The sequence below is a fragment of the Megalops cyprinoides genome, chromosome 10 (genome assembly GCF_013368585.1).
Source record: "Megalops cyprinoides isolate fMegCyp1 chromosome 10, fMegCyp1.pri, whole genome shotgun sequence".
NCBI lineage: Eukaryota > Metazoa > Chordata > Actinopteri > Elopiformes > Megalopidae > Megalops > Megalops cyprinoides.
Window position 1 is genome coordinate 33,380,755 of NC_050592.1, and position 24,976 is coordinate 33,405,730.

The 24,976-nt window shown below is 41.3% G+C and overlaps 3 protein-coding genes across 3 annotated transcripts; 1 reads left to right on the plus strand and 2 right to left on the minus strand.

The window, feature by feature from the left end:
• Positions 1-2,148: 2,148 nt before the first annotated feature.
• On the minus strand, positions 2,149-4,495 carry mrpl32 (mitochondrial ribosomal protein L32). Its single transcript, XM_036537997.1, has 3 exons — positions 4,384-4,495; positions 3,779-3,957; positions 2,149-2,564 (listed from the first exon to the last, which is right to left on the minus strand). Exons 1-3 carry the CDS (start codon positions 4,478-4,480, stop codon positions 2,310-2,312), a joined length of 531 nt encoding a protein of 176 aa, XP_036393890.1. The 5' UTR covers positions 4,481-4,495; the 3' UTR covers positions 2,149-2,309.
• A 353-nt stretch (positions 4,496-4,848) lies between these two features.
• Positions 4,849-8,634, plus strand: LOC118784027 (proteasome subunit alpha type-2-like). The gene is made up of 8 exons (XM_036537996.1): positions 4,849-4,920; positions 5,932-6,008; positions 6,361-6,493; positions 6,580-6,702; positions 7,421-7,502; positions 7,777-7,850; positions 8,187-8,244; positions 8,381-8,634. The coding sequence occupies exons 1-8, from the start codon at positions 4,880-4,882 to the stop codon at positions 8,495-8,497; spliced, it is 705 nt and encodes a 234-aa protein (XP_036393889.1). The 5' UTR covers positions 4,849-4,879; the 3' UTR covers positions 8,498-8,634.
• A 1,095-nt stretch (positions 8,635-9,729) lies between these two features.
• Positions 9,730-23,845, minus strand: LOC118784023 (ectonucleotide pyrophosphatase/phosphodiesterase family member 3-like). The gene is made up of 25 exons (XM_036537991.1): positions 23,703-23,845; positions 21,934-22,021; positions 21,322-21,453; positions 20,776-20,901; positions 20,560-20,620; positions 20,079-20,176; positions 19,296-19,375; positions 18,746-18,865; positions 18,419-18,528; positions 17,959-18,024; positions 17,416-17,488; positions 15,962-16,070; positions 15,686-15,808; positions 15,303-15,334; positions 14,230-14,357; positions 13,675-13,744; positions 12,938-13,025; positions 12,485-12,657; positions 12,018-12,063; positions 11,777-11,931; positions 11,270-11,405; positions 10,935-11,012; positions 10,460-10,592; positions 10,129-10,285; positions 9,730-10,004 (listed from the first exon to the last, which is right to left on the minus strand). The coding sequence occupies exons 1-25, from the start codon at positions 23,745-23,747 to the stop codon at positions 9,831-9,833; spliced, it is 2,601 nt and encodes an 866-aa protein (XP_036393884.1). The 5' UTR covers positions 23,748-23,845; the 3' UTR covers positions 9,730-9,830.
• Between the last annotated feature and the right edge of the window lie 1,131 nt (positions 23,846-24,976).

Below are 24,976 nucleotides of genomic sequence, written 5' to 3' on the forward strand. Positions count from 1 at the left end.
TGTTTGTAAATAATTTTAGACCAATTTGCTTTAATGTAATTCTCACATAAAAGGCACAGGCACAGACAAGTTCTTTGATGGTGTACAGTGAGACTGTGATTTATTCAAATGCCTATTTGTGTTCAGGTTGGCTCAGGTTTTGTGTCCATACACATAGTTGTCATAAATGTATAAACACCTTACTTGGAAATGATGCCATCACTTGTCTTGCTTGTCATCTGTTGCTCATGTAGGAAACAAACAACAGCATTCTCTTAATATACAGCCTACTTTGTAGAAGATCATTTGCTTGTAAAAGTTGCAATAAAGTTATTCATATCCAAACTCAACTGGTTGTTTCTGTCTCTGCAAGTTAGCAAAGAGGTAGGCTTAGATACCTAAGAAACACAAGCCTTCATCTTGCTGAAACTACTACTAGGTTAGTACTAGATGCACCAGTATACACTTCCAGAGCACAGATCGACCCAAACAAACAAACAAAAAACATTTTACTCAGTCAAATTGGATGTCTAAACACTGTATGCTACACTGTTCAATGTGTATTATTTGTGTAAATAAATAGTTATGTTATTCATATCTTAGTCTACCATTTATTACAATCTAAAATCTAAGACTGTAGGACATTTAAAAGATTTTTACTGGTCATTTCAGTGTGCCACCCTTCTACAGTCTGTGCCCCTACCTGCACGCCCCTGCTTGTCCCATACTGTATTTTTTTCAAACACATGGTGCAAAGCAGATCCCGGGCTCGTTTAATTTGAGACAACATACCCCAAACGTTTGTCCGTCATTACCGTTTTCATCTAACCAAGCCTATCGCCATTTATTTTTCATCCCCCGTACTATTGTGCTTGTGTCTGTGCCAAGCTTTGCTTCCATGCTCCATCCATTTCAATGCATGCTAGCCTATTGTGCAGTAATCCCACAAATACTTCCTGGCCTCCTACGCCTCACAGAAGGTTGAAACTAGTTGTAGATTGGATAAGAACAGTGCTCTTGCGCCAGTACGTCGCCTAAACAGGCTACCATTGGTTTAAACCAGTGTTTCTCAACCCTCTTCTGGAGGCCCCCCTGCCCTGCATGTTTTAGATCTCTCCCTGCTCCAACACAGCTGATTCAAACGATCAGTTTGTTATTAAGCAGCTTCAGGAGTTCATAAGTTGATCATTTGAATCAGCTGTGTTGGAGCAGGGAGAGAGGGGAGGAACAGGAGAGGGTTGAGAAACACTGGTTTAAACTCATCTGAAAAAACATCAGGAGTGACATACCAGCATGCGTAGATGGCATCTTGACAACTGTAGCAACTGTAGCTGAATTAAGATGAAAATGTCAGGAGTACCCATTATTGATCAACGCATCAGACTGTACTTCAGTCAAGGTCTAACACAGACAGAAATTGCATTGTGTTTTTCTGTTAGAGATAACATTCAGATCCTCCCCAACAGTCATGACAGCGATCTTGAAGGCTGAAATCAGGTGTGATCAAATCAATCACACACTCATTTTCGAGTTCTCCATAATTATCTCGTGATCCCAAGAAAAAAAAAGTCGTTTTCTGGAGATAAATCATCTCGTTATCTCGAGATAATGAAATAATTAACTCGTGATCTTGAGATAACAGCATTAAAAAATAATTGCAAGCACGGGCGTTCCCGGCTTCTGTATATCAGAGCCCGTATACGCTAGTAATAATTCATTGCCTGATCTAAAATCTCAGCATGCCAGATTTCCAGCGTGGGACCGGAGATCTTTAACCCATGTGGAGTAATAAGGTTTGCTTAAACTAAAAGACGACTCCTTTCAAGCTGACCTGTACTCAACTATATACCATCTCTATTCATGAAGAAATATTTTTTTAATTCATGCTTCACATGTAATCCTACTCATGTATTTAGATTAAAGTCACTGTACACAGACTTTCACTTCTCACAAGTACTGTCTCCATTTTTGGTCAGGTAGGTGCAAAATGACTATATCTCTGTAATATCTCACAAGATACACTACTGTTGTTTTTTCAATTATGGTAGTAAATTGCAAAGGCTACAGTGGATGAAAGCTGACAAGCACTGCTGATTTGATTATTATTTGATTAATTTTTCTAACTTTAAATCTAAAGTTAAAATTGAAATTTTTGTTGCTCATTGAGAAACACTGATCCTGGGATACTGCCTGGGATCACAGTGTAAGGGTAAGTCTTCAGTGAGGTTTTCCTCACACAGAATAGACAACTGCACACACGGTTGTACTGACTGAATACACATTTACTTAGCTGTGATATAAAAGATAACAGAACACTTCATTTGACATGGTCAGTACAGCGTGAACCAGGAGGGACGTTTCCTGCCCGTCTCCACGATCCTCTTTCCCTTGTCAGCGTCTTTGGGCATCTCATTTGCGTACAGGACGACTGTCTCCACGGCGGGTGTTTTCAGAGGCCCCCCCTCCATGGCCCGTATCTGACCCCGGATCAGCGCCGTCTCCCGCCGGACCTTCTCATAGCAGAACCCGCACAGAACATGTTTCTGCCTCAGGTGTCCGCACTCTGGGCAGGGAACGATGTTCGTCTGGTGGAAAAATGGGAATTTTCAGCGCCTGTCACCTGACTGGGCATTCTGGGATGCTTCTCCACAATATCTGCAGTGGGTCACTTCATTTTCATTTACAGTGTTCCTGAACCCCCTTCCATCAAATCTCCAACACATACATGTTTTTAAGCTTTTCCCCTTCATACTTCAGTCCTCCTTTGGAACAGGCAGCTGGTTACACTAGGCTCATCTCAGCTTAAGAAACACTCTGCTAATGCAGAAGTGCTGGGGTATAGTAAATGCAATCCTCTAGTACACTCTCATGCCAATTGCAACTATTCACACTATAAGTCACCCAGCACACTACAATGAGCTAAGTGGAGGAAAGTGTGACTTCTCTGATGTCATACCCACACCTATCCCTGACAGACTACAGGACTTGGCTCGTGTCAAAGTTGAAAATCTTCATCACTGAGTCACTTGGGAGCCTTACATTTTAAAATATTAATACATGTGAATTAATACAATCAGCTCTGCTTTCTAACATATGCCACATTCCATTATAATCAAATTGGCATCCTTCTTATTCTAGTCCAGGGATGGCCCTAGGGCAGTGGGCCTCAATATTACACCACAAGCAAAAATTCCACCTCATCAGAATGCAGTGGTCAATAAGATACCAATGATCAAGTGACCTAGTTCCTCCTTTGTAAACTTGATTGATTTACATACAGTTTTAATTTAATTTCCTGTATGTGTAGTGTGTGTGTTTACAGCTGTTCCACTCACAAAATGTCAATGGTTAATACAGTAACTAAGTTGTTAGTCACTTTTCAATGGCCTAGTAGCTAAATTAGGATATACTTTGCAGGCACGATGGACATGCCAAGCGTGAAGTAGCTGTCAAAACATATATGAACACAGGAATGGAAAATAAGTAGGAGAAAAATCAGAATTTCTACTGAACAAATTTATAGCCGCGTTTTAAAGTGTGTCAGTTGCGCCGTTGGAAATGGATGCATGCATACCCTCATCAGATTACGTCATTTGTCCAAACTGCAGTATAAAAACTCGAAATTTCCCCGTAATGGGTCTTCCCTCGTATGCGTTGCAAACAAAATTAGAATGAAAACAGCACGTGCATGTCCAGACTGCTAGCTTCACATTAAATATGTCCTGAAGTACAACACACACAGCCAATGTACGACAGTAAACAGTTAAATCGCCAGCTCTCCTCTGAGGAAATGATATACCTTGACTGGAATGAGTTTGTTCACGTTTCGCCTTCGACAGCGGTTGACTTCTATCGTGCGTCTTTTCTTGGGGGCTGCCATCCAGAAGATGCTGTCCAGGAAACTGGGTTCTTCGATGTGTCCCTTTTCACTCTGGGGGACAGGAAGGAGACCGGGGCCCTGGACCGCCAGAGCCGGCCCTTCAAGATCAAGGAGAGATAGATGGCAGCAAAAATGAGAGGGGTTAGTACAGTAACACTGCACAAACACTATACATAGAACGAAGTGCACTAGAGGCCTCTCCCAGTTGGAGTGATAGTACTCTGCACACATTAATATGTCAAATCCAGTCGCACGATTTGAATAACAAACCAGCTATCTAGCTAGCTGGGTGGCAAATCAAGCTAGCCAGTACGTTTTCAACAAGGAGCAATCACTGGTCTTCACGTTAACCAACTGCCACATGCCCTTACCAATATAATTCTGTATTTTATTTTTAATGTGTAAGCAAAAACTGCGTTACGATTTGATGCGGGACATCAACGTCTCTTTGCTGGGAAGGCAGCTAGCTTGGCTACTTTATCTTAGTAGAACGAACACTGTGAGGGGATCATTGAAAAACTCACCCAAATGTCTGTCAAATCCTGTAATCTGCAAAACTGTAGATTCCAAGCGTAGCAAAGAACGCCTAAGAAAACACAGAAAACCTGACAGACTCGACATTGTGATACTGTTTAGCTAAACTAAAGACAAATTCAAGGTGCGCACGGTCATGCCGACAATGTCAGCGCAACGCGAGTGCGACTGTCCCTTTCACGGATGATGGGAAACCTTTTGGGGAATTGTGGGAAATGTAGTTTATAAAAACAGTTCATTTCTTGCTTCTTTGGCATTGTTGTCCTTATATTTGATTATGATCATAATATCCGTATATATTGATGCTATTTAGTTTGTACAATAAAACGATTTGGGTATATTCGCAGATTACAACTCACAACAATTTCTTTGTGGACGTTGAGGTCCAAGTTTTCTGTTCTGGCGCTCACTGATGATGTCACACGATCTATCCACCAATCATGGTTATCTGTCGTCCTCTTCGAGCTCCCCGGCAAGTAGGCAAACATGGCAGAAAGAGGGTACAGCTTCTCACTGACAACATTCAGGTGATTTGAGCTATTTCCATATGTGTAGTGGATAGACTTATGTGTATCATGTCTTAGGTTAATTTGTAAGTCACAAAGTGATTATGATTGAAATGATATTGTTTTGAGGCACTAAAACGTTGAAAGAAGAGAAGTGCGGAGTCACCAGTGGCCTGCTATTCCGCAACCTGCGCTAAATATATATTAAACATTAGTTAGCGTTAGCTTACCAATTAGCTACCTCAATATGAATGAATGAATGAATGAATGAACACATGTAGTTACTTCAGTTTAATATCGCGTAAAATACCTTGCTTGTTGCTTTTGAGTTGTTATGCTGGATTGCATGCCAGAGCTACCTAGCTAGCGAAGTCGGTTTCGGTTTCAGTTCATAATAACGTTACAGAGCAAGCTAACATAAAGTAACTAGCAAACAACCTGGCGTGCGAACTCCACTCTTTTCTAGTTAGCGAAATACCAAAAAATCCGCCAGTCATTTTTTTCCCGAAATGGACAGGTTACTAATATTTGGAGATCTGTATAAATGCTGGACCAAATTATTTAGCCACCGGTGGCTGGCGAGGTCTGTCATGAAAATGGCATAAGGCTAACTCGGCAGCTAGTATGTAGTGTAACAGTGCGACACGGTCAGTGATAGTGTCGGTTAGTTAGCGAGGTATTATGAGCCCCTACATGTTTATTAATGCCTTTACGACGTTAACTGACGTTAGTCATAGGTGGCTCGCAGGGACATCCAAAAGTTTGTGTTACACGTACCAAGCCACCCTCCCATTTGCACGGAATACGACATATCCTCTGTAATTTCATTTTTGGATGCAAAACATCCAAAAAGTGTATGATATCAACCATTTTTGAAAGATTTTGCAATACACTAGCAGTCATTTCTTGATTTGTGTGAAAATTCATAACCTGCCAGTGTGGTAAAATATGTCCTGTTCCTACAACTGAGAAAGACCCCCCACAGATGTGGTTTATCAAAAGCAGACAAACAAGCAGTATGTTTCTCTACAGCCCGTCTGGCAAGCTGGTCCAGATTGAATACGCCCTTGCAGCTGTAGCCGCAGGTGCCCCATCTGTTGGAATAAAAGGTAAGGAAATATCCCTAAAATGAACTGCTATATGAAATTTGCTGGCATCCTGATGTCATTTTGACATGTGTGTTTTAATTTCAAGCGCAGGTGTATGTGTTTTGCCACAGTAAATTTGTAATTTTGGCTGCCATTGTAATTCTTTTCTACTTTTTCATTTGTGTTAAGGTTTTTAGATCTTATTTAATCCTTATAGGGATTTTAGTTACAAAATCCTATACCCCAGCCTATCTGAAAGTTTGGCCAGCTAGCTGTACGGTTGTCTTTAGGAGGCTTGGCCTCTGTTTAAATTAGAACAACCATGATAATGGCCAAGCTTCATATAATTTCCACATCTGCCTTTGCCGCCCAGCTGCAAATGGAGTTGTGCTAGCAACAGAGAAGAAGCAGAAGTCCATACTTTATGATGAGCAGAGTGTGCACAAGGTGGAGCCCATAACCAAACACATAGGGATGGTCTACAGTGGAATGGGCCCCGACTACAGGTACCCGTCTCTGCTTCAGCATCGTTGCTGTCATGTGAGTGCAGACTCTGATGTTTCACTGAGGCAGCCTGTGTCTGTGTTGGCAGGGTGCTGGTTCGGAGGGCCCGGAAGCTGGCTCAGCAGTATTTCCTGGTGTACCAGGAGCCCATTCCTACAGCGCAGCTGGTGCAGAGGGTGGCCTCAGTCATGCAGGAGTACACACAGTCAGGGTGCGTCCACCCCGCCTCCTTGGTCCTATTTGGAATTAACTCTTACTTACAGTGACTGGTAGCGTAGCCAAAAATATTCTAGATATTGACCAGATAATCAGCTTTATGTGCTTCACATTGGGAGCTCTGACCCTGCTGCTGTTGAAGCTTTAAGCTTTCCAGTTGGTGTGTTGGGGACATTTTTGAAGGGCATGGTCTAAAACATGAGTCCCTAACCCTAACCTGGAAGTACGGAGAACAGAGAGAACACAGGAGTAGAATGTCTGGTCGTAATGTAGAATATCTGGTGCAACTGTTAAGTCAGTACAGTGTGTATTATATCTGAACTGTACCACCTTTATTTCCAAACATCATCTTTGTCATTTCAAATTGTCACTGGTTTGAATGTGTGTAGTGACTTTTGATACAACATGAGACCTAAGGAAAGCATATTGTTTATTTTTTGAGTTACTACCTATAATTTTGTTAAGGTGTTTTAAACAGCTTAAAGAGTTCAAGTAGTGAATTAACATTTGTACATTTTTAGGAGGCTTCATTTTTTCGTTTCTGCTCGAAATGACGCACGATGCAAAGTTGCATGTGGCTTTTACTGGAACATGAAGGGCATTTCAGTCAGGGGGCTGTTCTTGCTAAGCGTCTTTTTCAGTCATCTCAAGTCATAAATGAAATCTAATGTCGCTTTACCTTGAAATGTCATCCCTTTGTGTTGTCCTTGTAGAGGTGTGCGTCCTTTTGGAGTGTCGTTGCTTATCGCCGGCTGGGATGAAGACCGTCCCTACCTCTTCCAGTCAGACCCCTCAGTGAGTACCAGGGAGCCAGCCAATAACCTGGAGCATTGTGGAGGATCTTAGCAACCCTATTCCACACATATTGTGTCACTGCAGTTGTTTCATACTGTATACTAGCTAGATACTAAATAGCAGATATGTATGATTTACAAGTACAGTACTTGAGTTTCCATATGACCAAAAAAACTTGGTTTGTCCATGTTTGTGCTGTGTTTTTGTTGTGTGTCAAATGGATAAACTCGTCCAGTTTGTGCTGAGAAAAATAATTGTCATTGTTCTCACACAGGGTGCGTATTTTGCCTGGAAAGCAACAGCAATGGGAAAGAACTACGTGAATGGAAAGACATTCCTTGAGAAAAGGTAACGCAGTCACAACCCCGACAGTGAAGAACATTTTTGTGCACAGTAATGAGCAGTATTTAAGTGCAGATTGAGATGTCTAGATGTTCCTTTTCAATTTTATATATTTTTTATATACTTTTAGGAAAGGCTTACCATTTGGTATATTCAGTTTATATGCACATTATACACTGAATTTATTGATCATTATCTTTTCAAATCACACTTTTTCACATCCTTAAAGGTGTGAAAAGTATTGTTAACAGGCTTTCAAGTAAGAATGTCTGTCTGTTAGCAGGGTAACTGAAAACATTATGGATGGATTTGGGTAATACCCGTTGCCTTGTCTTTATACAGATACAATGAAGACCTGGAACTTGAGGATGCGATTCACACAGCGATCTTGACACTGAAGGTTAGCTAACCTTTTTTCTGAAAGAGCCGGAGACCCAACCACATTTCCACAACCACTGCCGTATTGTTACTGCCCAGGCCCATAGGTTACAATGAGGCTACCACACGTTTGACAAAGTGTGTTTGATGCGTTCCAGGAAAGCTTCGAGGGACAGATGACAGAGGACAACATCGAGGTGGGCATCTGCAACGAGGCCGGCTTCAGGAGGCTCTCTCCCGCGGAGGTCAAGGATTACCTGGCTGCCATTGCCTAGAAAACGTCCCGCCAGGAAAACAAGTCAGGCTTTTGTTCAGCTGTGGTTTCAGGTTTCTCCGTCTTAAATACTGTATTTTCAATTGAACATTTTTATTTTTTGCATTCTCACAGTCTTCGTAGGAAAAACTACCAATAAATGCCATGAATCAGAAGTACCCTGTGCTTTTGTCTTAATGTGGTTTGTGCCCCGGGTGGTTTTTACCCTTGGTTTTTACTCTTCTAGTCATGAATTTATAAAAGGATTTCTTCTGTGTATTTTTAATACTCCACAATACTTCTGGATCAGCAAAGCACATCTCACAAAGTCCTTACAGATGGAATAAGTTTATTCATCTTTAAAATGGATGTTTTTTTATCATTTGTTCTCATGTTGGTGTGTCCCATACTGTAATAGTGCACATTTACACAATTACATTTTCTGTACATTTTCACATAGTACAATACAAGAGCTGTGAATCAGCGATTCTTGTTGTGTACGGTACCCTTAAGGTTGCCAATAAGTATGAAACCAAAGTTTGCATAAGCAAAAAAAAAACTAAAAATTTAAAATATGCTCCTTATCCCAAAAAAGGAGTTTGAATACACTTTATTGCATAAATCTGTTGAAATTGGCGATGTTTCCATTACAGGATGAACATTAGGTATAGTAAGTATTGTAATTCTGAGTTGGCAGAATTATCAAGGATATTATAGAGAATTCCATTTAAATTACTTGGATTTACTTGCAGTGTTTTTGCTTTGCTATGAAGTCAGTGCAGCTCCTGTTGTGTAATGAGGTTTGAGATGTTGAAACTGAAAGTGCTCGTTGAAGGCAGCTGTAGTCAGCGTTCTCTTCTTGCTGATGCAAAGCAGGTACACAGTCAAAGTAAAACCCTCCTGTCACAGCTGGTAGAGCAACATCATATGCCTGCCCATTCCAAAGAACTGATGGCACATTATCTGGCCCATGTCCCAAAGAGAAAAGAATGAAAAGAAATGAAAATAATGTGAATACATTTAAAGAGTATTTTATTGTCTAATGTTTATAATTTAATGATTTAGCTAAGTAATCAAAAGTACATAATACCCTTAGATCAAATTTAAAAGATTTATTGAGCTTCTTCATGGCTCAGCGTTTATAGTGAGACCTCACTTGAAAAGCAGTGTAGATAAAAAGAAATCCAGCCCAACTTTGGATATAGAATGAGGTAGTGAAAATCCACTTAATTAACCTTAATTAAAATCCCTCTTTCAGTAAAATCTTATATTTACATTCATAAACATTAAGGGCCACGGATGAAATGAAAGAGGTGGTGTAGATGTCGGTGCATGATGACCCATGGCAGCGGGATTTAGGACTTCCTGCGGATGGCTGTCGTGGGCCGAGTCTTGAGCCGGAGGAGCTCCGGGATTGGCTGGCTGCTGTCCTGGTAGAAGTCCAATCCTGTGAGCCACTCTACGTCTCTCACTCTGGATTGGTGGAACCACATCAGATCCTCCACCCACTGGGACTCCCCCTCCTCACTCTGGTGCAGAAAAAGAAGCCGCATGCAAACTTCTGGTTGTACTTCAAGTAGAGCTCTCTTAACATTGCCACCTGTCAGATATACAGTTTAAGAGTGGAACAGAGAGGAAGGTCTGGTGCCTTACATTGCAGGCCTCAGTGTTACTCGGTCTGTGTGGCAACAGGAAGGAGACGGTCTGCAACTGCTCACTGCAGCCACTTAGTGGAAGAGACCCATTCCTGCAGCTGGTGAGGACCACAAAGTAATGGGTGGGCACTGGAATCCGTGTGCCTGGGACAAACCTTCAAGGGGAGTTAAAAAGGGGGGAAATCTGTAATATAAATATCATCTATTAAAATAAAAGATGTCTGTAAAATATCTCCTGCTGTTTCCATTGTGGTGGCCGAGTGGTATATGATTTTACACCACGCTGATTTTAAATACTCTTTTTTCCTAACTGTGCTGGATCGGCTTACTGCTGAATCTGATCAGGGGTGTCAAAGTGTCCATCGTAGTTGTAATCAAATGCAGGTCCCGACACCACATTGATGCCATTGTACTGCCAGGCGTACTTCTTCAGGAGCACTGTGTGGAAGTAGTTCCAGATCTCTGAAACAGATCACAGTGAGCTGTGCTGAGAGAACAATGGAGACAGAATGAATGCAGATAAAGACAAATCAGCACAGTGTGCATCCCTCTAAAAGTGCCTGATAGAGTGAAGCAGTGAATGTTGGAGAAAGTGTTAAAGAGTCAGAGTGACAGAGTGTGAGTGTTTGAGTAAGTGAGTGTGTGGATGAGTGAGAGTGAATGGGTGTTAGTAAGAATGAAGGAACGAGTGAGTGAGTAAACACTGAAGCAAATCTAAATCTAAGCAAGTGAGCAAGTTTTAGAGTGAGTAAAGGAATGGATGAATTCATTCATTAATTAATGAGCCATCCTCGCGGGGCTCACTCTTGAACTCGGGGTACATGGGGACCACATTGCTCATCAGCAGCCCATCATAGTGCTCATCAGCAGTCCTGTTGAGATCTGAAACAGAAACAAGAGCACAGCTTTCATTAGCTTCACCAGTTTACATCATTTCATTCAGTCTGTGTGATGTTGAATAGCCTTCATAAATTTAACCTTTATTTTACCCAGAAGGTCAGGTGAGAACTCGGCTCTCATTTACAGTGACTGGGGAATCAAGGTGGGTACAGGATACTATGGATTGCACAACCAAGTCAATTTAGGGGGAGATGATCAGGGGGCCAGATGAACAGAGCTAGTTTGGAGATTTGACATACTTGGGGGGTAGAGGAAGGCGAAGGTTATGTTTCTGGCCGCAGTGTACTGGTCACAACGGGGGCTGCTGTTGGCTGGGATACGGACGTCAGCTCGCAGGCAATCCTGGATGATGGCAGGCAGGGGGTCCATGTTATCCTGCAGGGGATCATGGGAGTTTTGATTGACAGAGCTGTGGAGTTTAACGTGATACAATTAAGGCATTCTGCTTGAAATCAAAAAGGCACACTAAATAATGAATGGTAGATTAGCACATTCATCTTTTCTAAAACATCTGTTGACGACAGTGATCAGTACTATGTCATTAACAAATACAAGGAAAAATATGAAGAGTAGTTCTATATCATAAAAGAAATGAAAGCATTCAACAATCCTTGCAGTAAGGATGGAACACGATGGCATTGACGTTTGAGATCGTACATTTCCTTCCATTTTACCACCAACAGCCACAAGGTGGTGAAAGTCTACAAAGTCTCCTGTTGAATTACTGAATACAACATGTTTCTCACAGGTTTATCCACAGTGAATGAATTCCATGCAGGCATCAGGTAGCTCTTGCTGTAGGCATTGACATAGCCATGCTGATGTAGTAGACAGTAGTTTTCACTGGAGCGCAGCATTCTGGGTCGTCCAAACAACATGTTCGTTTTCTCAGAAGCTGACACTGAAAGGAGACCACTTTAAATACTCATCTTTTCATTAGCACTTTTCAGACTAGGATTACTGTACCATAGCTTCATAAATATTTACCTTCATTGCTTGTCAGATTCAGCCTGTTATTGACACTAGATCCATTCTGGAAAAATAACATTTGTTGTGGGTTACCAAAGGTTATCTGAAACATGAACGGTAATTGCAAGTTCAACAGGGAGGGTGTATTTCTCTTCAAATGTATCATACAATACTGAATATCTTCTAATATGATAAATAACATGATAATAATCAATGCCATTTTACTTTAATTGGTTTTAATTTTAGCTTAGATTTACTTTGATACTGCACTGTAATAATTCCATGTATGTTGTCCCCTGAATAAGGAAATAAATGAAATGATGATGATGATGATGATAATGATATATAACTACTAATACTACTACTAATAAAATCATATTACTTACAATATATTTACTATTCCTAATACACCAACTTGTGATAGTATTACTTCTACCTATAATATTAGTAATGATAGTATTTTGGTGGGGAGAGGAACTGGTTACCAGGGCGGGGCAGGTGCAGCCCAGGGGGTCTGTGGGTGTGAGGGACAGAAGCGGGCAGCCCCCGGGGGCGGTCTGCTCAGTGGGGAAGGAGGGTGTGTGCCAGGGCTTTCGCAGAATGTGGTTCAGGCTTCCATGGCTGCCATTGTTTGGAGCTGGAGTGATCTCCAGTAAATCTGTGAGAGGAAGAACACATTGCCAGCACCCAGTACAGATTAATGCTGTGTTCCTTCAACAAAACATTGTCCTCATTTTTTCAGTTGAGTTCAGGAACAGATGCCATTTCTTCTTTCAAGCCATTCATGCTTATAGAGTGATAGCTAGCTTGGATGTTTGATTTGTTGTGACAGATCCAAGCGTTGCTACTATGTAGTTTTATAGTCGTAAGGTGCATTGCCTAATACTCAGTGCTGCACATCAATAGCCAAAGACTGAACGTTGATCTCTGCTGCTTACCACACATAAGATTGTAGAGCTCTATGTTTGAGAAGGGATCAACCTGAGTTTTGTGCAGAAACTTTGGTCCAAAGCCTAAAAAAATGGCCTGGAAAAACAGGACAAAACGAAAAATTACTATACTTATTTGCTGAAGATATGCCCCATATTTATCCATCTATTTTAAGGGGCAGGACTTGTGACCAAAAGGTTTCTGGTTCAATGCCCGGGTGGGTTACTGCTGTTGTACTCTTCGGCCAGATACTTAACCTGAAATTCCTCAGTAAATATCCAGCATTGACATGCATAGCTTACAATTTCCATATTGTAACTGATTGTTACAGCTTTCTCATGTAAAAATTGTCAGTTATGCAAGTTGCCCTCAATTAAGTGCCTGCTTTGAAGCATGTAATCCAACTGATGGATACAATTTAATCCATTCAGGTTGATTGCCTTGTTTAAGGATGCACAAGCAGTGTACCACTAAGGACTCAAACCTGCAGCAATCTGTGGTTACCAAAGTGGTTACCAAATCACTTCCCTCAACCTACTGCACATCAATGTACCCCTTCACTGGTCTGTAGCTGCAGTGTGACACTCCTATCCAGAGTAACTTACATAGCTCACACTTTTCACATTATCCATTTATGCAGCTGGATACTTACTGAGGCAATTCAGGTTCAGCATCTGGCCCTACTCCTTACCACTACCCTACACTGTTGTCCAGCACACCACTGTATGTCTGTATGCCAACCCACCTGCATGCTATCAGCATCGTTGTCATAACCATGGGTACCACCAGCACAATATCTGAGTGAACCTTGATCCCTGCAAACAAGGTGAGAACTCAGTATTTGCTGAGAACACAACACAAAAGTTCAATTTATCATTCAGCACAAAGACAGTCTGTCACAGTAGAGACTCCCTGGCCCAGAGACTTTAGTGTACAGGCTGTGAGAAGGGGGGGTGGGGTGGGGGGGGGGGGGGGGGGGTGCTGCTAGTGAGATGGGAAGGTTAAGTCCTGTGTGGATGTGACTGGGAGTCAGTGGGTATTATGGATTATTGTATGCATTTTTTGATAGTGTTAATGTATTACACAGTAATGTTGGAGGGATAAGGACACTCTGTTGAGATGCAGTAGTACACTGTTAATGTGTAATGTGATGGATGAACAGTCCTTCCCTATGATGTTTGTATTTGTAATGGTTTGTTAATACCCAAACAGATCGAGACATACACACACACTGCTGTGAAAAATAATAAAGCTTTTTCTAAACTGGAACAAATATTAGGCGTGAGAATAATTAGTGTACCTGGCGAACAGCCACTGTATGTTGACCAGCACGTTGACGTCCTCTATGCGCCTGTTGTTGGCATAGTGGAACCTCTTGGGAAGGTGGGGCTTGAGGTAGGGTTTAATTTGCTGGCCTGGTTTCCTGCACTAGCAGCCAATCAGAGGACATAGGTGATGCGGCAGATACCTGTCAGTGCTCCCGCCTCCTAGCCCTGCGCTTTTGGTTTTTTTTTCTTTTTTCCCTTGTGTTTCTGCCCGGCCCTTCTCTCCGCCCTGTCTCCGCCTGATTACCTGCGCACCTGCATCTCATCCCCTCGTCGGTCTGTCCCTTTATATGCCCTGCTCGCTGTGCAGTCTTTGCTAGTTCGTAGCAGTAGTTTACTACCTGTTTCGTCCCCGCGTTATCTTTGTTCGCTGTTTTTTGTGATTTGACCTGCCTGTTTTTGACTCCGTTTTTTGCCTGCCGCTTTGCTTTGTTCGCCTGATCGTGCCCTCCCGTTTTCCAACCCTGCCCGTTCTGACTTTCCCGTTTTTGGATTTGCCCTCGGACTGCCTCTCTGGTTTTGACCCTGCCTGTGTACTGGTTTTTGATTCTGCCGTGTGTTTCTCTGCCCTCGCGTTTTTGGGTCTGCGACTGAGTCCTAGCCTGTGCTGCCTGACAATACCAGCATCAGCCACACAAAATGAGAGCTCTCAGTCTTTAATGAGAGCTGATCAAGCTGTTACCCAGAAGAGCTCAAGATATTTCCACATATATAATAATATAATATATATTTATAATATTATGCACATATATTATATACATCATATACATTATATACTTACACAATATAATGTATATTTCCAGATATTGCATTATTCACATACAAAAGAGACATCCTTTTCTGGGCGTACATACCGAGCCTTGAAACAATGTGTCTTGCTAAACATTTAGTCATTTTACGAGTGCAACTTAACAAAAGTACCATGCTAAAATGTACAGAAGTTATGCTACTCCCTGGATTCAAACCCACAACTGCTGAACACAAATGAATCACTCAATCCTAAAAAATGATAAATGTATCATTACCACTCCTGCTCTGTTAAACTTACAGTCATGTTGGCCACAAGTTCAGCTGAGTCCACTGAAAAAGAACCAATAACCAAGATCATTAATGGTTAAACAAGGATGAACAAAATACAATAAAATACTAAGTGTAATTAAAGAACATTAAAAATATTCTAGTGCACTAGTGAAAATGTTACCATTAGTTCACCCGTTCTTAACATTTCATTGCCATATATCCAACTTGATTGTATTTTCAAAGCTCCCAAAAGAAGAACATTAGATAAATACTTGAAAATGAGAAGCCAGATTATGCTGGCTTTGTCCTACCAACCTGGATCAAGCTCCCACTTTTATAAAAGCCTGGCATGTCCAACCAAACGCTTTCCCTGGGTTGCAGAGAATGTACATGGCCTGCTGTTCCACTTACAGGTTTGGTGTTTGTCCGCCGAGCGGATCCTCCCGAATGCACCCTCGTACACATAGAGGCCCGAGACATCACCGATCATGCTCTGAAGATGCTCCACCCTCTCGCAGCTGGTGTCCTCCATGCCTGCAATGGCACGATGAGAAATGACGCAGACAAATGCAGAGAGCAGTGGCCTATGGCTATAGCACCATTGCTACCTTTTCAGAGGCAGTGCAATGCCTGGCAATAGTTTCAGAAACAGAGGGTGCTGTGTGAGAGAAAGGACGCCTAGTTTACCGTGATCGGCTACAACAATGATATTGATGCACTGGTGAAGGTTAAGCTGCTTGAGTCCATTCATCAGCTGCCCGATGATCCTGTCTACCTCCTGAATGGCCATGACCACCTGAGAGTAATGAAAGCAAAAACATCACTAACACATAGCTACCCGCCCACAGTTGGACTCATTAGCAAGATAAGAATAAACCAGAATATAGATCACATGCTTCACAAACAAGGCTCACATTGTAGTCTCCTTAAGAAATAATCACCTGTACTGTGATTTCATTACAGTTAAAAAATGTTTCCAAGATTTCCGCATTTATCACTGTATACAGCCATTATTAACTTGGCAGCTGTGTGTTACGACATACAAGCAGTACTATTCATATACCAAGCATGACACTTCCAAACAAAATACAGTAGCTCATCTTGCTCCAGGGCTGTTAAACAGGACTGTTCTAGGAGGACCTTGTGTGCGCTGGTTTTAAACCAGTCTCTGCTATTAAATGCTTAATTTGCCCTATATCAGCAACTCAGTTTTAATGTTTTATGCCTCTTTTTGGGAAAGGGAAATGACAGCTCAACATTAGGTGTGTCTCCTATACTAAACAAGTCTCATTTGGAAAAACTAGGCAAGCATTAATGCATACAGCTAAATAGATGTTTTCATTTTACCAAATAAGCAAGCAGGACATATCTTATAGACAGCATAAAGCTAGTGCAAACAGAGCGAGTACACCCAAGTGGTGTAGACTCAGGCTCTGATTCAAACTGACAGGAACACACTTTTGTCCACACTAATGCCAATCATTATGAACAACAGCATTGTGAGTTTTGAGTCATGGGAAATTAAGAAAACTTCAGTCAGTCAGATTAGATAGAAACATCCGCGTATTGTATGAAATTGTAATGGGACAGCACGGCAATGTTCAGACTCGCGCTCCTCTTGCGTGAGGCGGCTTGGCTTTGCCCGCTTTCCTGTGATAATTATACTATACTACGCTGTTATGCTACTTTATACCCCTATACTCATGAGAGCTCACCCAGAGGCTGATAGAAAGCTATCATGTGACAGCATTCATGCATAACCTTGGCAAACAAGTGTTTTTGAAAGTCCGAGAGGATAACTTGGTAGAGGCATTACATTACATTACATTCATTTAGCAGACGTTCTTACCCAGAACGACTTCCAGCACAAGAGAACAGAATTGTATCCATCCAATTTAATTGAGCAACAAAGCCAGGCCATGGGAACAGCACTTCCAGTCCAGTGAACATAAGCATAACACTATTCATGCCCTACTGCAAATTAACTTGTCCTTATCTGAGGCATCCCTTGGTATCAGCCTTGTTCCTCGTCCTGTCTCTGGCTCTTTACAGAGATTAGAGATAATACGATGCTCCTGGGTTGACTCTGTGGAGAGTGCGGTGACCGAACAGCAATGTGTGTGTGTTAGTAATACACTTACCCCGCCACTGACCGGCCCGTCATTGTGTCCTGATTTATCAGGCTCCTCCAGGTAGAGAGTGAAGAAGTCAGGCCTGCGAAAACATGCCGAGGGAAAACAGTTTAGCAGCAGGAATCGAAACAGCATTGCCAGTTATTCTAGGTTTTACCAGAAGCCGGTTGGCCTACCAAGTGTGGATACAACACTTGGATACAATTGCTGCACATTTGAAATGTTATTCGCATTCCCATATCAAATGTTAACCCTGTGCATTGTTGAACTCAGTGAAGAAAGTATGAAATTAACTTTTATAATAAAAAGTAATTTGAAAATGAACCCCAAATAAAATGCCTAGTTGGACCTATCAAACACACAGATTCACAAATCCCTCACAAATTCTTAGATACAGACATGAGCCTTGGATTATATTCTCTCACAGAACAACCCTAGATGCATTTCATATATTAAAATGCAGCAAGTAATATATACATTTGAAAAATACAACAGGGAACATTTATTCAATTATTATTGTATTATGATTCTACTATGAAATTATTTCTTTACCTGTCTTTCTCTGGCAAGCTGAGCCACTTCAGGACAGTGAAAACTCTTTCTTCAAATGGTATTTTACTATAAAGAGATAACCAAGGTGATTAAAATTAGAATATCTCAAAGCACTAATATGTGATTAGGTCTGGGGTTCTATTTTTTCCAAATAGTGACAGCTCTTTTGGACACATGCATCACTTCACACATTGTAGTATTATATCCATACAGATGTTGATAATAATAAAGATGCTTTAAATTATGTAGTACACTACCTGGCCCACGGTTTTGATTATTGTTGTTCCCCTTAAATACACTTCAACCCATTTACACAGCAGCATCTTCTAATTTAATGTGAGCAATTTTAGCACTATGTTAATGGTACAAAAGCATATGAGATCAAACCCCACAACCTCCGGGTTCAGAGTCCATTGCTTTGGCCACTTCACCCCATCTGCCTTAACACTGAAAAACGCACCCATTGTAATCTTGATATATGTTTGGAAAGCTTCCATTGATTTTGACATCCGACCCAGGCCAAAAGAAGGTCCCAGCCTTTAGCCCTTGGTACATTGCAGTGAGCCAGATCTATAACCAGAATACAGTACACACATTTCAAAGAGCATCAGAAATAAGTGAGGTCCCACATATAACTCCACAGCACTGAGGAACCACAATGTCCTCTCCAAGGCTTTCCATCTATTCATGATTCCTCTATTCAAAACAGCCAAACACAGCTCCATTTTAATGGCTGATCACACCGAGTGTGGCTAAGGATTCTGGGGAATTTGAAGCCAGGACTTACCGGTTGGCCCTGGTACCATCTGGGATTGGACTTCTCACTGTTTGACAGACTGAAGGACGCATCAAAGACAGGATCATACATGTTGTTGTCCACAAGCCCATGGGACTCTGCATACAAGCCCTGAGGTGGCACAACCAAGGAGCTGATACTCAAACACACACCTTGTACCCACAGTAACTCCAAATAAGCACATTTTTTAGCAAGCTGCAGCTAGTATTATCGCTCCCGCAAAGAAACAGACCCCATATTTGCAGGTACATGATGAGGTGTCAAAAGAGATTCTAGGAACTCCTGAGGAAGAAACGAAGACCTCTTTCATCGCACGTTTCAGCACAGCCTCTTTTAGGTTGGTTTATACAGGTTATATGCAGAAATGCAAGAAGTCAAGTGTATAAACACAGATCAAAAGATGAAAGAGGAGAGGGTATCAGTGAAGATAGGAAGAAGGATCCATAAGGCTCTCAGAGGGAGATAGGAAGGATAACGGCATTGTGTGAGTGATAATGGACCAGTCACAGGCAAGCAGAGCGCGTATCTGCTGTGTGCTTACTGTGGTGATGGTGTAGTGGTTGGGGAACGTAAGGCTGGGGAACACAGCTTGCATGTAAGGAGCATGAGTGCCACAGTTTTCTGAAGGATGACATTACATTACATTATTACATTATTAAATATTATTACATAGCATTGCATGACATTATCTTAGCAGGAGCTCTCATCTAGAACAACTTGTATAGCTTACAATTTTTTATGTTATACATTTATACAGTTGGATGTTGACTGAGGTAATTCAGGTTAAGTACCTTGTGCAACAGTAGTGGCATACTGGGTGATTGAACTCTCATACATTGGGTTGTGAATCCTGTTCCTTACCAGTACACTACACTGCTGCTAAATTCACAATACTAAATGCACTCAGTGATGCCTTTAGAACTCAGTCAGCAGCAAGAGCCATTTTTTTTCAAATCACCAGCACACGCAATTAAGCTGACGAAAAAACATGTTTGTGAGTTTTCATGAGTTAGGAAGAACCACAAGATGCAAGGAAGATCAATTTCTGTTTTAGGGGACTAAGGTGTAAATGATTTATTGTGTGTCATTTTCACCAATATGTCTGACTTCACGTTCAACAATGTCATTAGTTTCACAGAGCATACATGTGGAAATCTCTTTCACGGTGCATCTTTACGATAAGTATATAGGACTGAATAAAACCATGCTGAAACATATATGCTGCCATATCAGCTTTTATGACAGATCAAAGAAAGTATTCTGCTATTGATGATGTCACAGTTTATTTGCAACCCAAGCAGATTTCCCAGGGTGCTGTACTTACTTAGTTTGTCTATGACAGGAATGAGCTTATTCCAGGTGGACAAATATTCAGCACGCAGCCCATCCAGTGATATAAGGAGCAGTGGCTGTCTTGTAAAACTATAAATCAGAAATGGGACCAATGAGTACATAGGATATCAAGCAAAAGAGACTCTTTTAGAAGTGTGACATGAGTAATACAAGATAAAGTCTTTGCCTTTTGACTGTAATCCTATTTCAAATGCTAACCAGCTACCTCCCTAGTTAGTCTGCTCCCCTACCATTTTAGGAATGTGGCTCATACATTAATGGATAGATGTACCAAAGATTGCCCTAAAATGAAGCACTCTGAGTATAATTAGAGAAGTATATCCATGCTGCATTTATATAATTGTTCTTATGTCTGTCTCTTTTTTCTGTTGGTTAAAAGAGAAAGTTAAAGCTGCTTTCAACATCAAAACACAGCTGTCCTTTGCTTTGCCCCTGATCCAGGTTTGCCGTACCTTGCTGGGCATTTAGGGGCAGTCAAATCCTCACAGACGTCCTCCACCCACTCTGTTTCACCTGGAAAAATCCACAGCATAAACATCGTCCCCAAAGTCCTGGGCAACTGCTTTCCCTTAGGAGGCCAGAGACATCACATAGCTGTTTGCACACAACAACGCCAGTGGAAACTGTTTTATCATTGTGACATTATAAGCCAGAAACAAGATGCCCACCTTGACAGACACTTTTGAAGTTGGTGCAGCAGTCCCCCGCTGCCAGACAGTCATCGGAACAGTGGCACTTGCTGTCCGCGATCCTGGTCTCTCCACAGCGCAATTTAGTGCACTCCCACTGCTCAGCTGCAGGGGGCAACATTTCCCATTAAGGTTAGCCCAATACCAGTCCGTGTGACAGAGCCACTCTGCTACAAACCTGAGGAGTCACAGACCACCAGGGTCTTTCCAGCACTCTCTAAACCATTAACACTGTAAACTACGACCATTTTAAATCTCTAAAATTTTAAAGCACTGTCACTTTCAACTTAAGCACTGCTGAAACAGTTGCCCTCCGAGAGAAGGGTTGAGAAGCACTGTTTTATGACACTCAATGTTGAGCGATCTTGAGGGGGAGACCACTGGGTTTGCCTACATTTCCACAGAGAACAAGCAACCCAGTGTCTGTGAATAAAGCATTTACTGTAGCAATGCTGCTGTCCCTAATGTAAGGCATTGCCATGACAGCCAATCCAGTTTAAAAGGAAACAAACACAGAGGCCTCACTGGGCTGGAAGCAGATGTCCTGGAAGTCGTAGCAGCAGTTGTTGCTCTGGACACACAGCTTGTCACAGCGGCAGCCTGGTGCCTCGGTGTCGTAGGGCTCGTAACAGCGGTGCCTACAGGACGTGGGAATGGCTGACATGCCAGAGAGATTGGGGTTAGGGGAATGGAAAGTAAGAGATCAACTTTAGTCATCTTTTTGTTCTTTTTATTTCTGCCTGTTTCTTTTTTGCATTGTTGCCTTTGTATTTTTATCAGCTCACAAATTATTTCCACCATTGTTGTTAATAATATATCACTCACTTCATGTTGGTAAACCTGCTTTGGTAATACTCTACATTGTGAAGTGAACTCGATGTAAACAAAGAGAGAAGAAGGAGAGGGAGAGATGGGAGAGAGATGGAGAGACAGAGAGGGGGATAGAGAAAGAGGGAGAGGGGGATAAAAGAGATATTGAAGGAGAGAGATGGGACAGAGAAGGAGAAACTGAAATCTGGGGAAAGAGTGGAGAGAGGAGAGACTGAGAGAGAAAGAGAGGTCCAGTCATGATGATGATGAAGCCTATGAACATTTCCTGCGAGCTCTGAGGGGGTCGCGGGCGAACGGCAGGGCCACCTTCATTGCGGCAGTCCTCTAGCTGCAGCCCCAGCCCCAGCCCAAGCCCCAGGATGATGGTGACGATGGAGACCGCCAGCACCCCAACCTACATGCGCACACAGTCACACCAATGTAAACGCATACACATGCGCACGGACATATGTAAACACAGGTGCATGCACTCATACACATATGCATGTAGGCATGCATACCCAAATGCGCACATGCATGCAAACCGGTACACAAACACATAGACGCACACATTAATACACAAACAAACACACATACATGCACAACTATGCACGCACAGGGCTGAACCCCAAATCCTTCTGTACCTCAAAATGCTAGTCATTGGATTTGCATTATCATCACTTTCTTCACATAGTTGGTCCAATATTAGTAACAGATTATCTTTACTCCTTTAACATAAACAGATTGTCATGACACCTTTGGCTATGACAGATACATCACTTAAAAATTATCTTTTGAGCAGAAAAATCATCTTGTCTCACAAAATCAGTGTGAGAATGCCATAAACACAAGTACAGTTCTTTTATAGTGTGTGGATTTAGGTGATTAACAACCTGCATTTCCGGAATTAGTTATTGCATTATCACAACATTTGGAGTTACAGTGTAACCTGGATCGGGCTCAACGGTGGCTTCTGCAGAGTCATCGCAATTGAGACAAGAAAGAGGTGTGACAGGGTCACACAATAAATTCCAGCAAGAAGCCACACTAACGTGGATTTAGCACCTGTTATTAAACCTCCACTGAGTAAAAGGTGACTCTGAGCTGAAGAGAACATTTATGATTACACTCAAGGATTAACTCCTTACAGGCAGTTCTTTTAAAGCTTAGCATTCTGCTACAAGGGCACACAGAAGAGAAAATGTATTGAAAAAAACACAAACACAACTTCATTAACTGTAGGATATTGTACTATAAGTAAGTTGTAGTATGCCATAATACATCTCATGCACCTGGAATGGAACCTATTTAAAATAAACATTTACTTATTTGCTCATTAATTGTACTGTATTGAACTGTACTGTATGTGACCTGTTTCCATTGTTTGATACATATGTATTACATATTTGCAAATTCCAACTATAAATTAATCTTAAATAGTGTGCATAAGAAAAATCTGTATTAAAAGCATTTAAATCAAAGCGGCCCCAGGCTAAATTTGGTAGGGACCCACTAAAGCTCATCGCTAGCATCATTACCAGGCGCCATAAAAAGCATCCAGGAAACACCTCTTGGCATTAAACGCTATTGCTTGGGTGGGTCTCTGAACTCTCAAATGCTTTTAATGTGGCACTATATATAACAACAGAATCACTATTACAATTACTGTTCCTCCTCAGTCCTCTGTGCTCTTAGCAGGGTGACATCTAATTGTCATGATTGTTTTGGTAAGGAGGTTCATAAAGCCTAGAAACTAAGACTGTAACCTGAAACTCATAAACCTTTTTAAATGTACAAAAGTAATACAATTAGTATGTAGTCTTTATGCAGGTTTATATGTATAAAACCACATGCATTCATTACTTCACCTCTGCTTCTGGTGGAAAGCTAATGCCTCTCTGAGATTATTTTACTGTATTGCATTCTATTCTGAACAACATGTAGAATCAAAATATCTTTTTAATACATCAAGAACATAAAAAGACACAAATTGAAATACAAGTTTAAAAATAATGGGGAAACTTAATGTCCAGATTTACCGATTCAAGCCAATTACCTATTGAAGCCAATATTAAGATAAATAAATTAATACGTACAATGATCATTTTTTTCCTGTCTGAGATATTCTTTCCGATCCCCATATTTTTGTTAGTTGTACGTCGTTGTTCACTGCCGGGAAACGCTGTCGAAACGAGGAGACGTGAAGTGCTGCGAGTTCAAATGCAAACAGCTGCAAACAGCAAACCTGTGGATAACAGGAGATAAACAGACCAAACACATAAAAGAAACTTGCCGCGTGAAAATGTGCACTTTTTACCTCTGTAAATATGAGAACAGGTTCACATGTCTATGGACCTGTCAAAAAGAGCATATCATCGTAGAAACACGTCGCTCGAGATAAACATTAACATGGGGTGATAATACTTCACTTTATTACACTGATCTGAGTCCATGGGAGAGGATTGCGGAGACCGTATCAGTTTTAAGAAGAATTCTATCAAAAGGCATTGATTCTGATGGTAATGAACACTTATAAACGCTTTGTCCGAGATAACACACGATAACATAAAAACCATCACTTGAAACAATCATGCTAACAATGCTAATGCTTCACACCGTCAGATCACCACAGACCTAAAAGTGACATCACAATAAAGTTTGAACGTTTGAATCGTCGGCAACCCAATATCGACCTGTCACTGAAATACAGTATCTTAAGTGTATCCACATATAAATGGATATGGTTGTAAATCCCTTCAGCTGGCAAGCAAGGAAAATTCATTGAGACCTAGCCTTAAAATAATTTTGAACAATGAATTGAGCTTCCTTGCTCGCTGGCTAATTTTATCTTTTAATGATTAATTATGTTTTATGTCTCACCTTTTATATGGCAAGCCATAACTAGAATAACACTTTACTGTCGCTAAATTGTGAGTCCTTGTCATGATATAGAAAGATTCACTATTTGATGATGGCATCATAACCCTCATATACTGTACACTAAATAATCACTGACAAACAATACTGCCATCATTCTTCTACCTTACACAACACGTCAGTTCATATACCTGGTATTCCTAACCCATTACATACTAGAGAAAAAGAAATACTTTCACAGAAAGTAGGGCAGCATTAACTCAAACAAATATGAAAAGCCCACATTCTGTTAATGTTGTAAGTTCAAAAAACACAGGACCAAGTTACATGGAAGACCTGAGGAAGGACTGAGTGGCATTGCTTTGGAATAGCTTTTGTTCAGTCTATGTGAGGGAATTTGTTTGAAATTATAAACTGTAACTTAAAATATTGTAATTTTAATGACATATATCTTCAAGTTTGACTTGAACAGAACATCTGCCTTGTACACTAG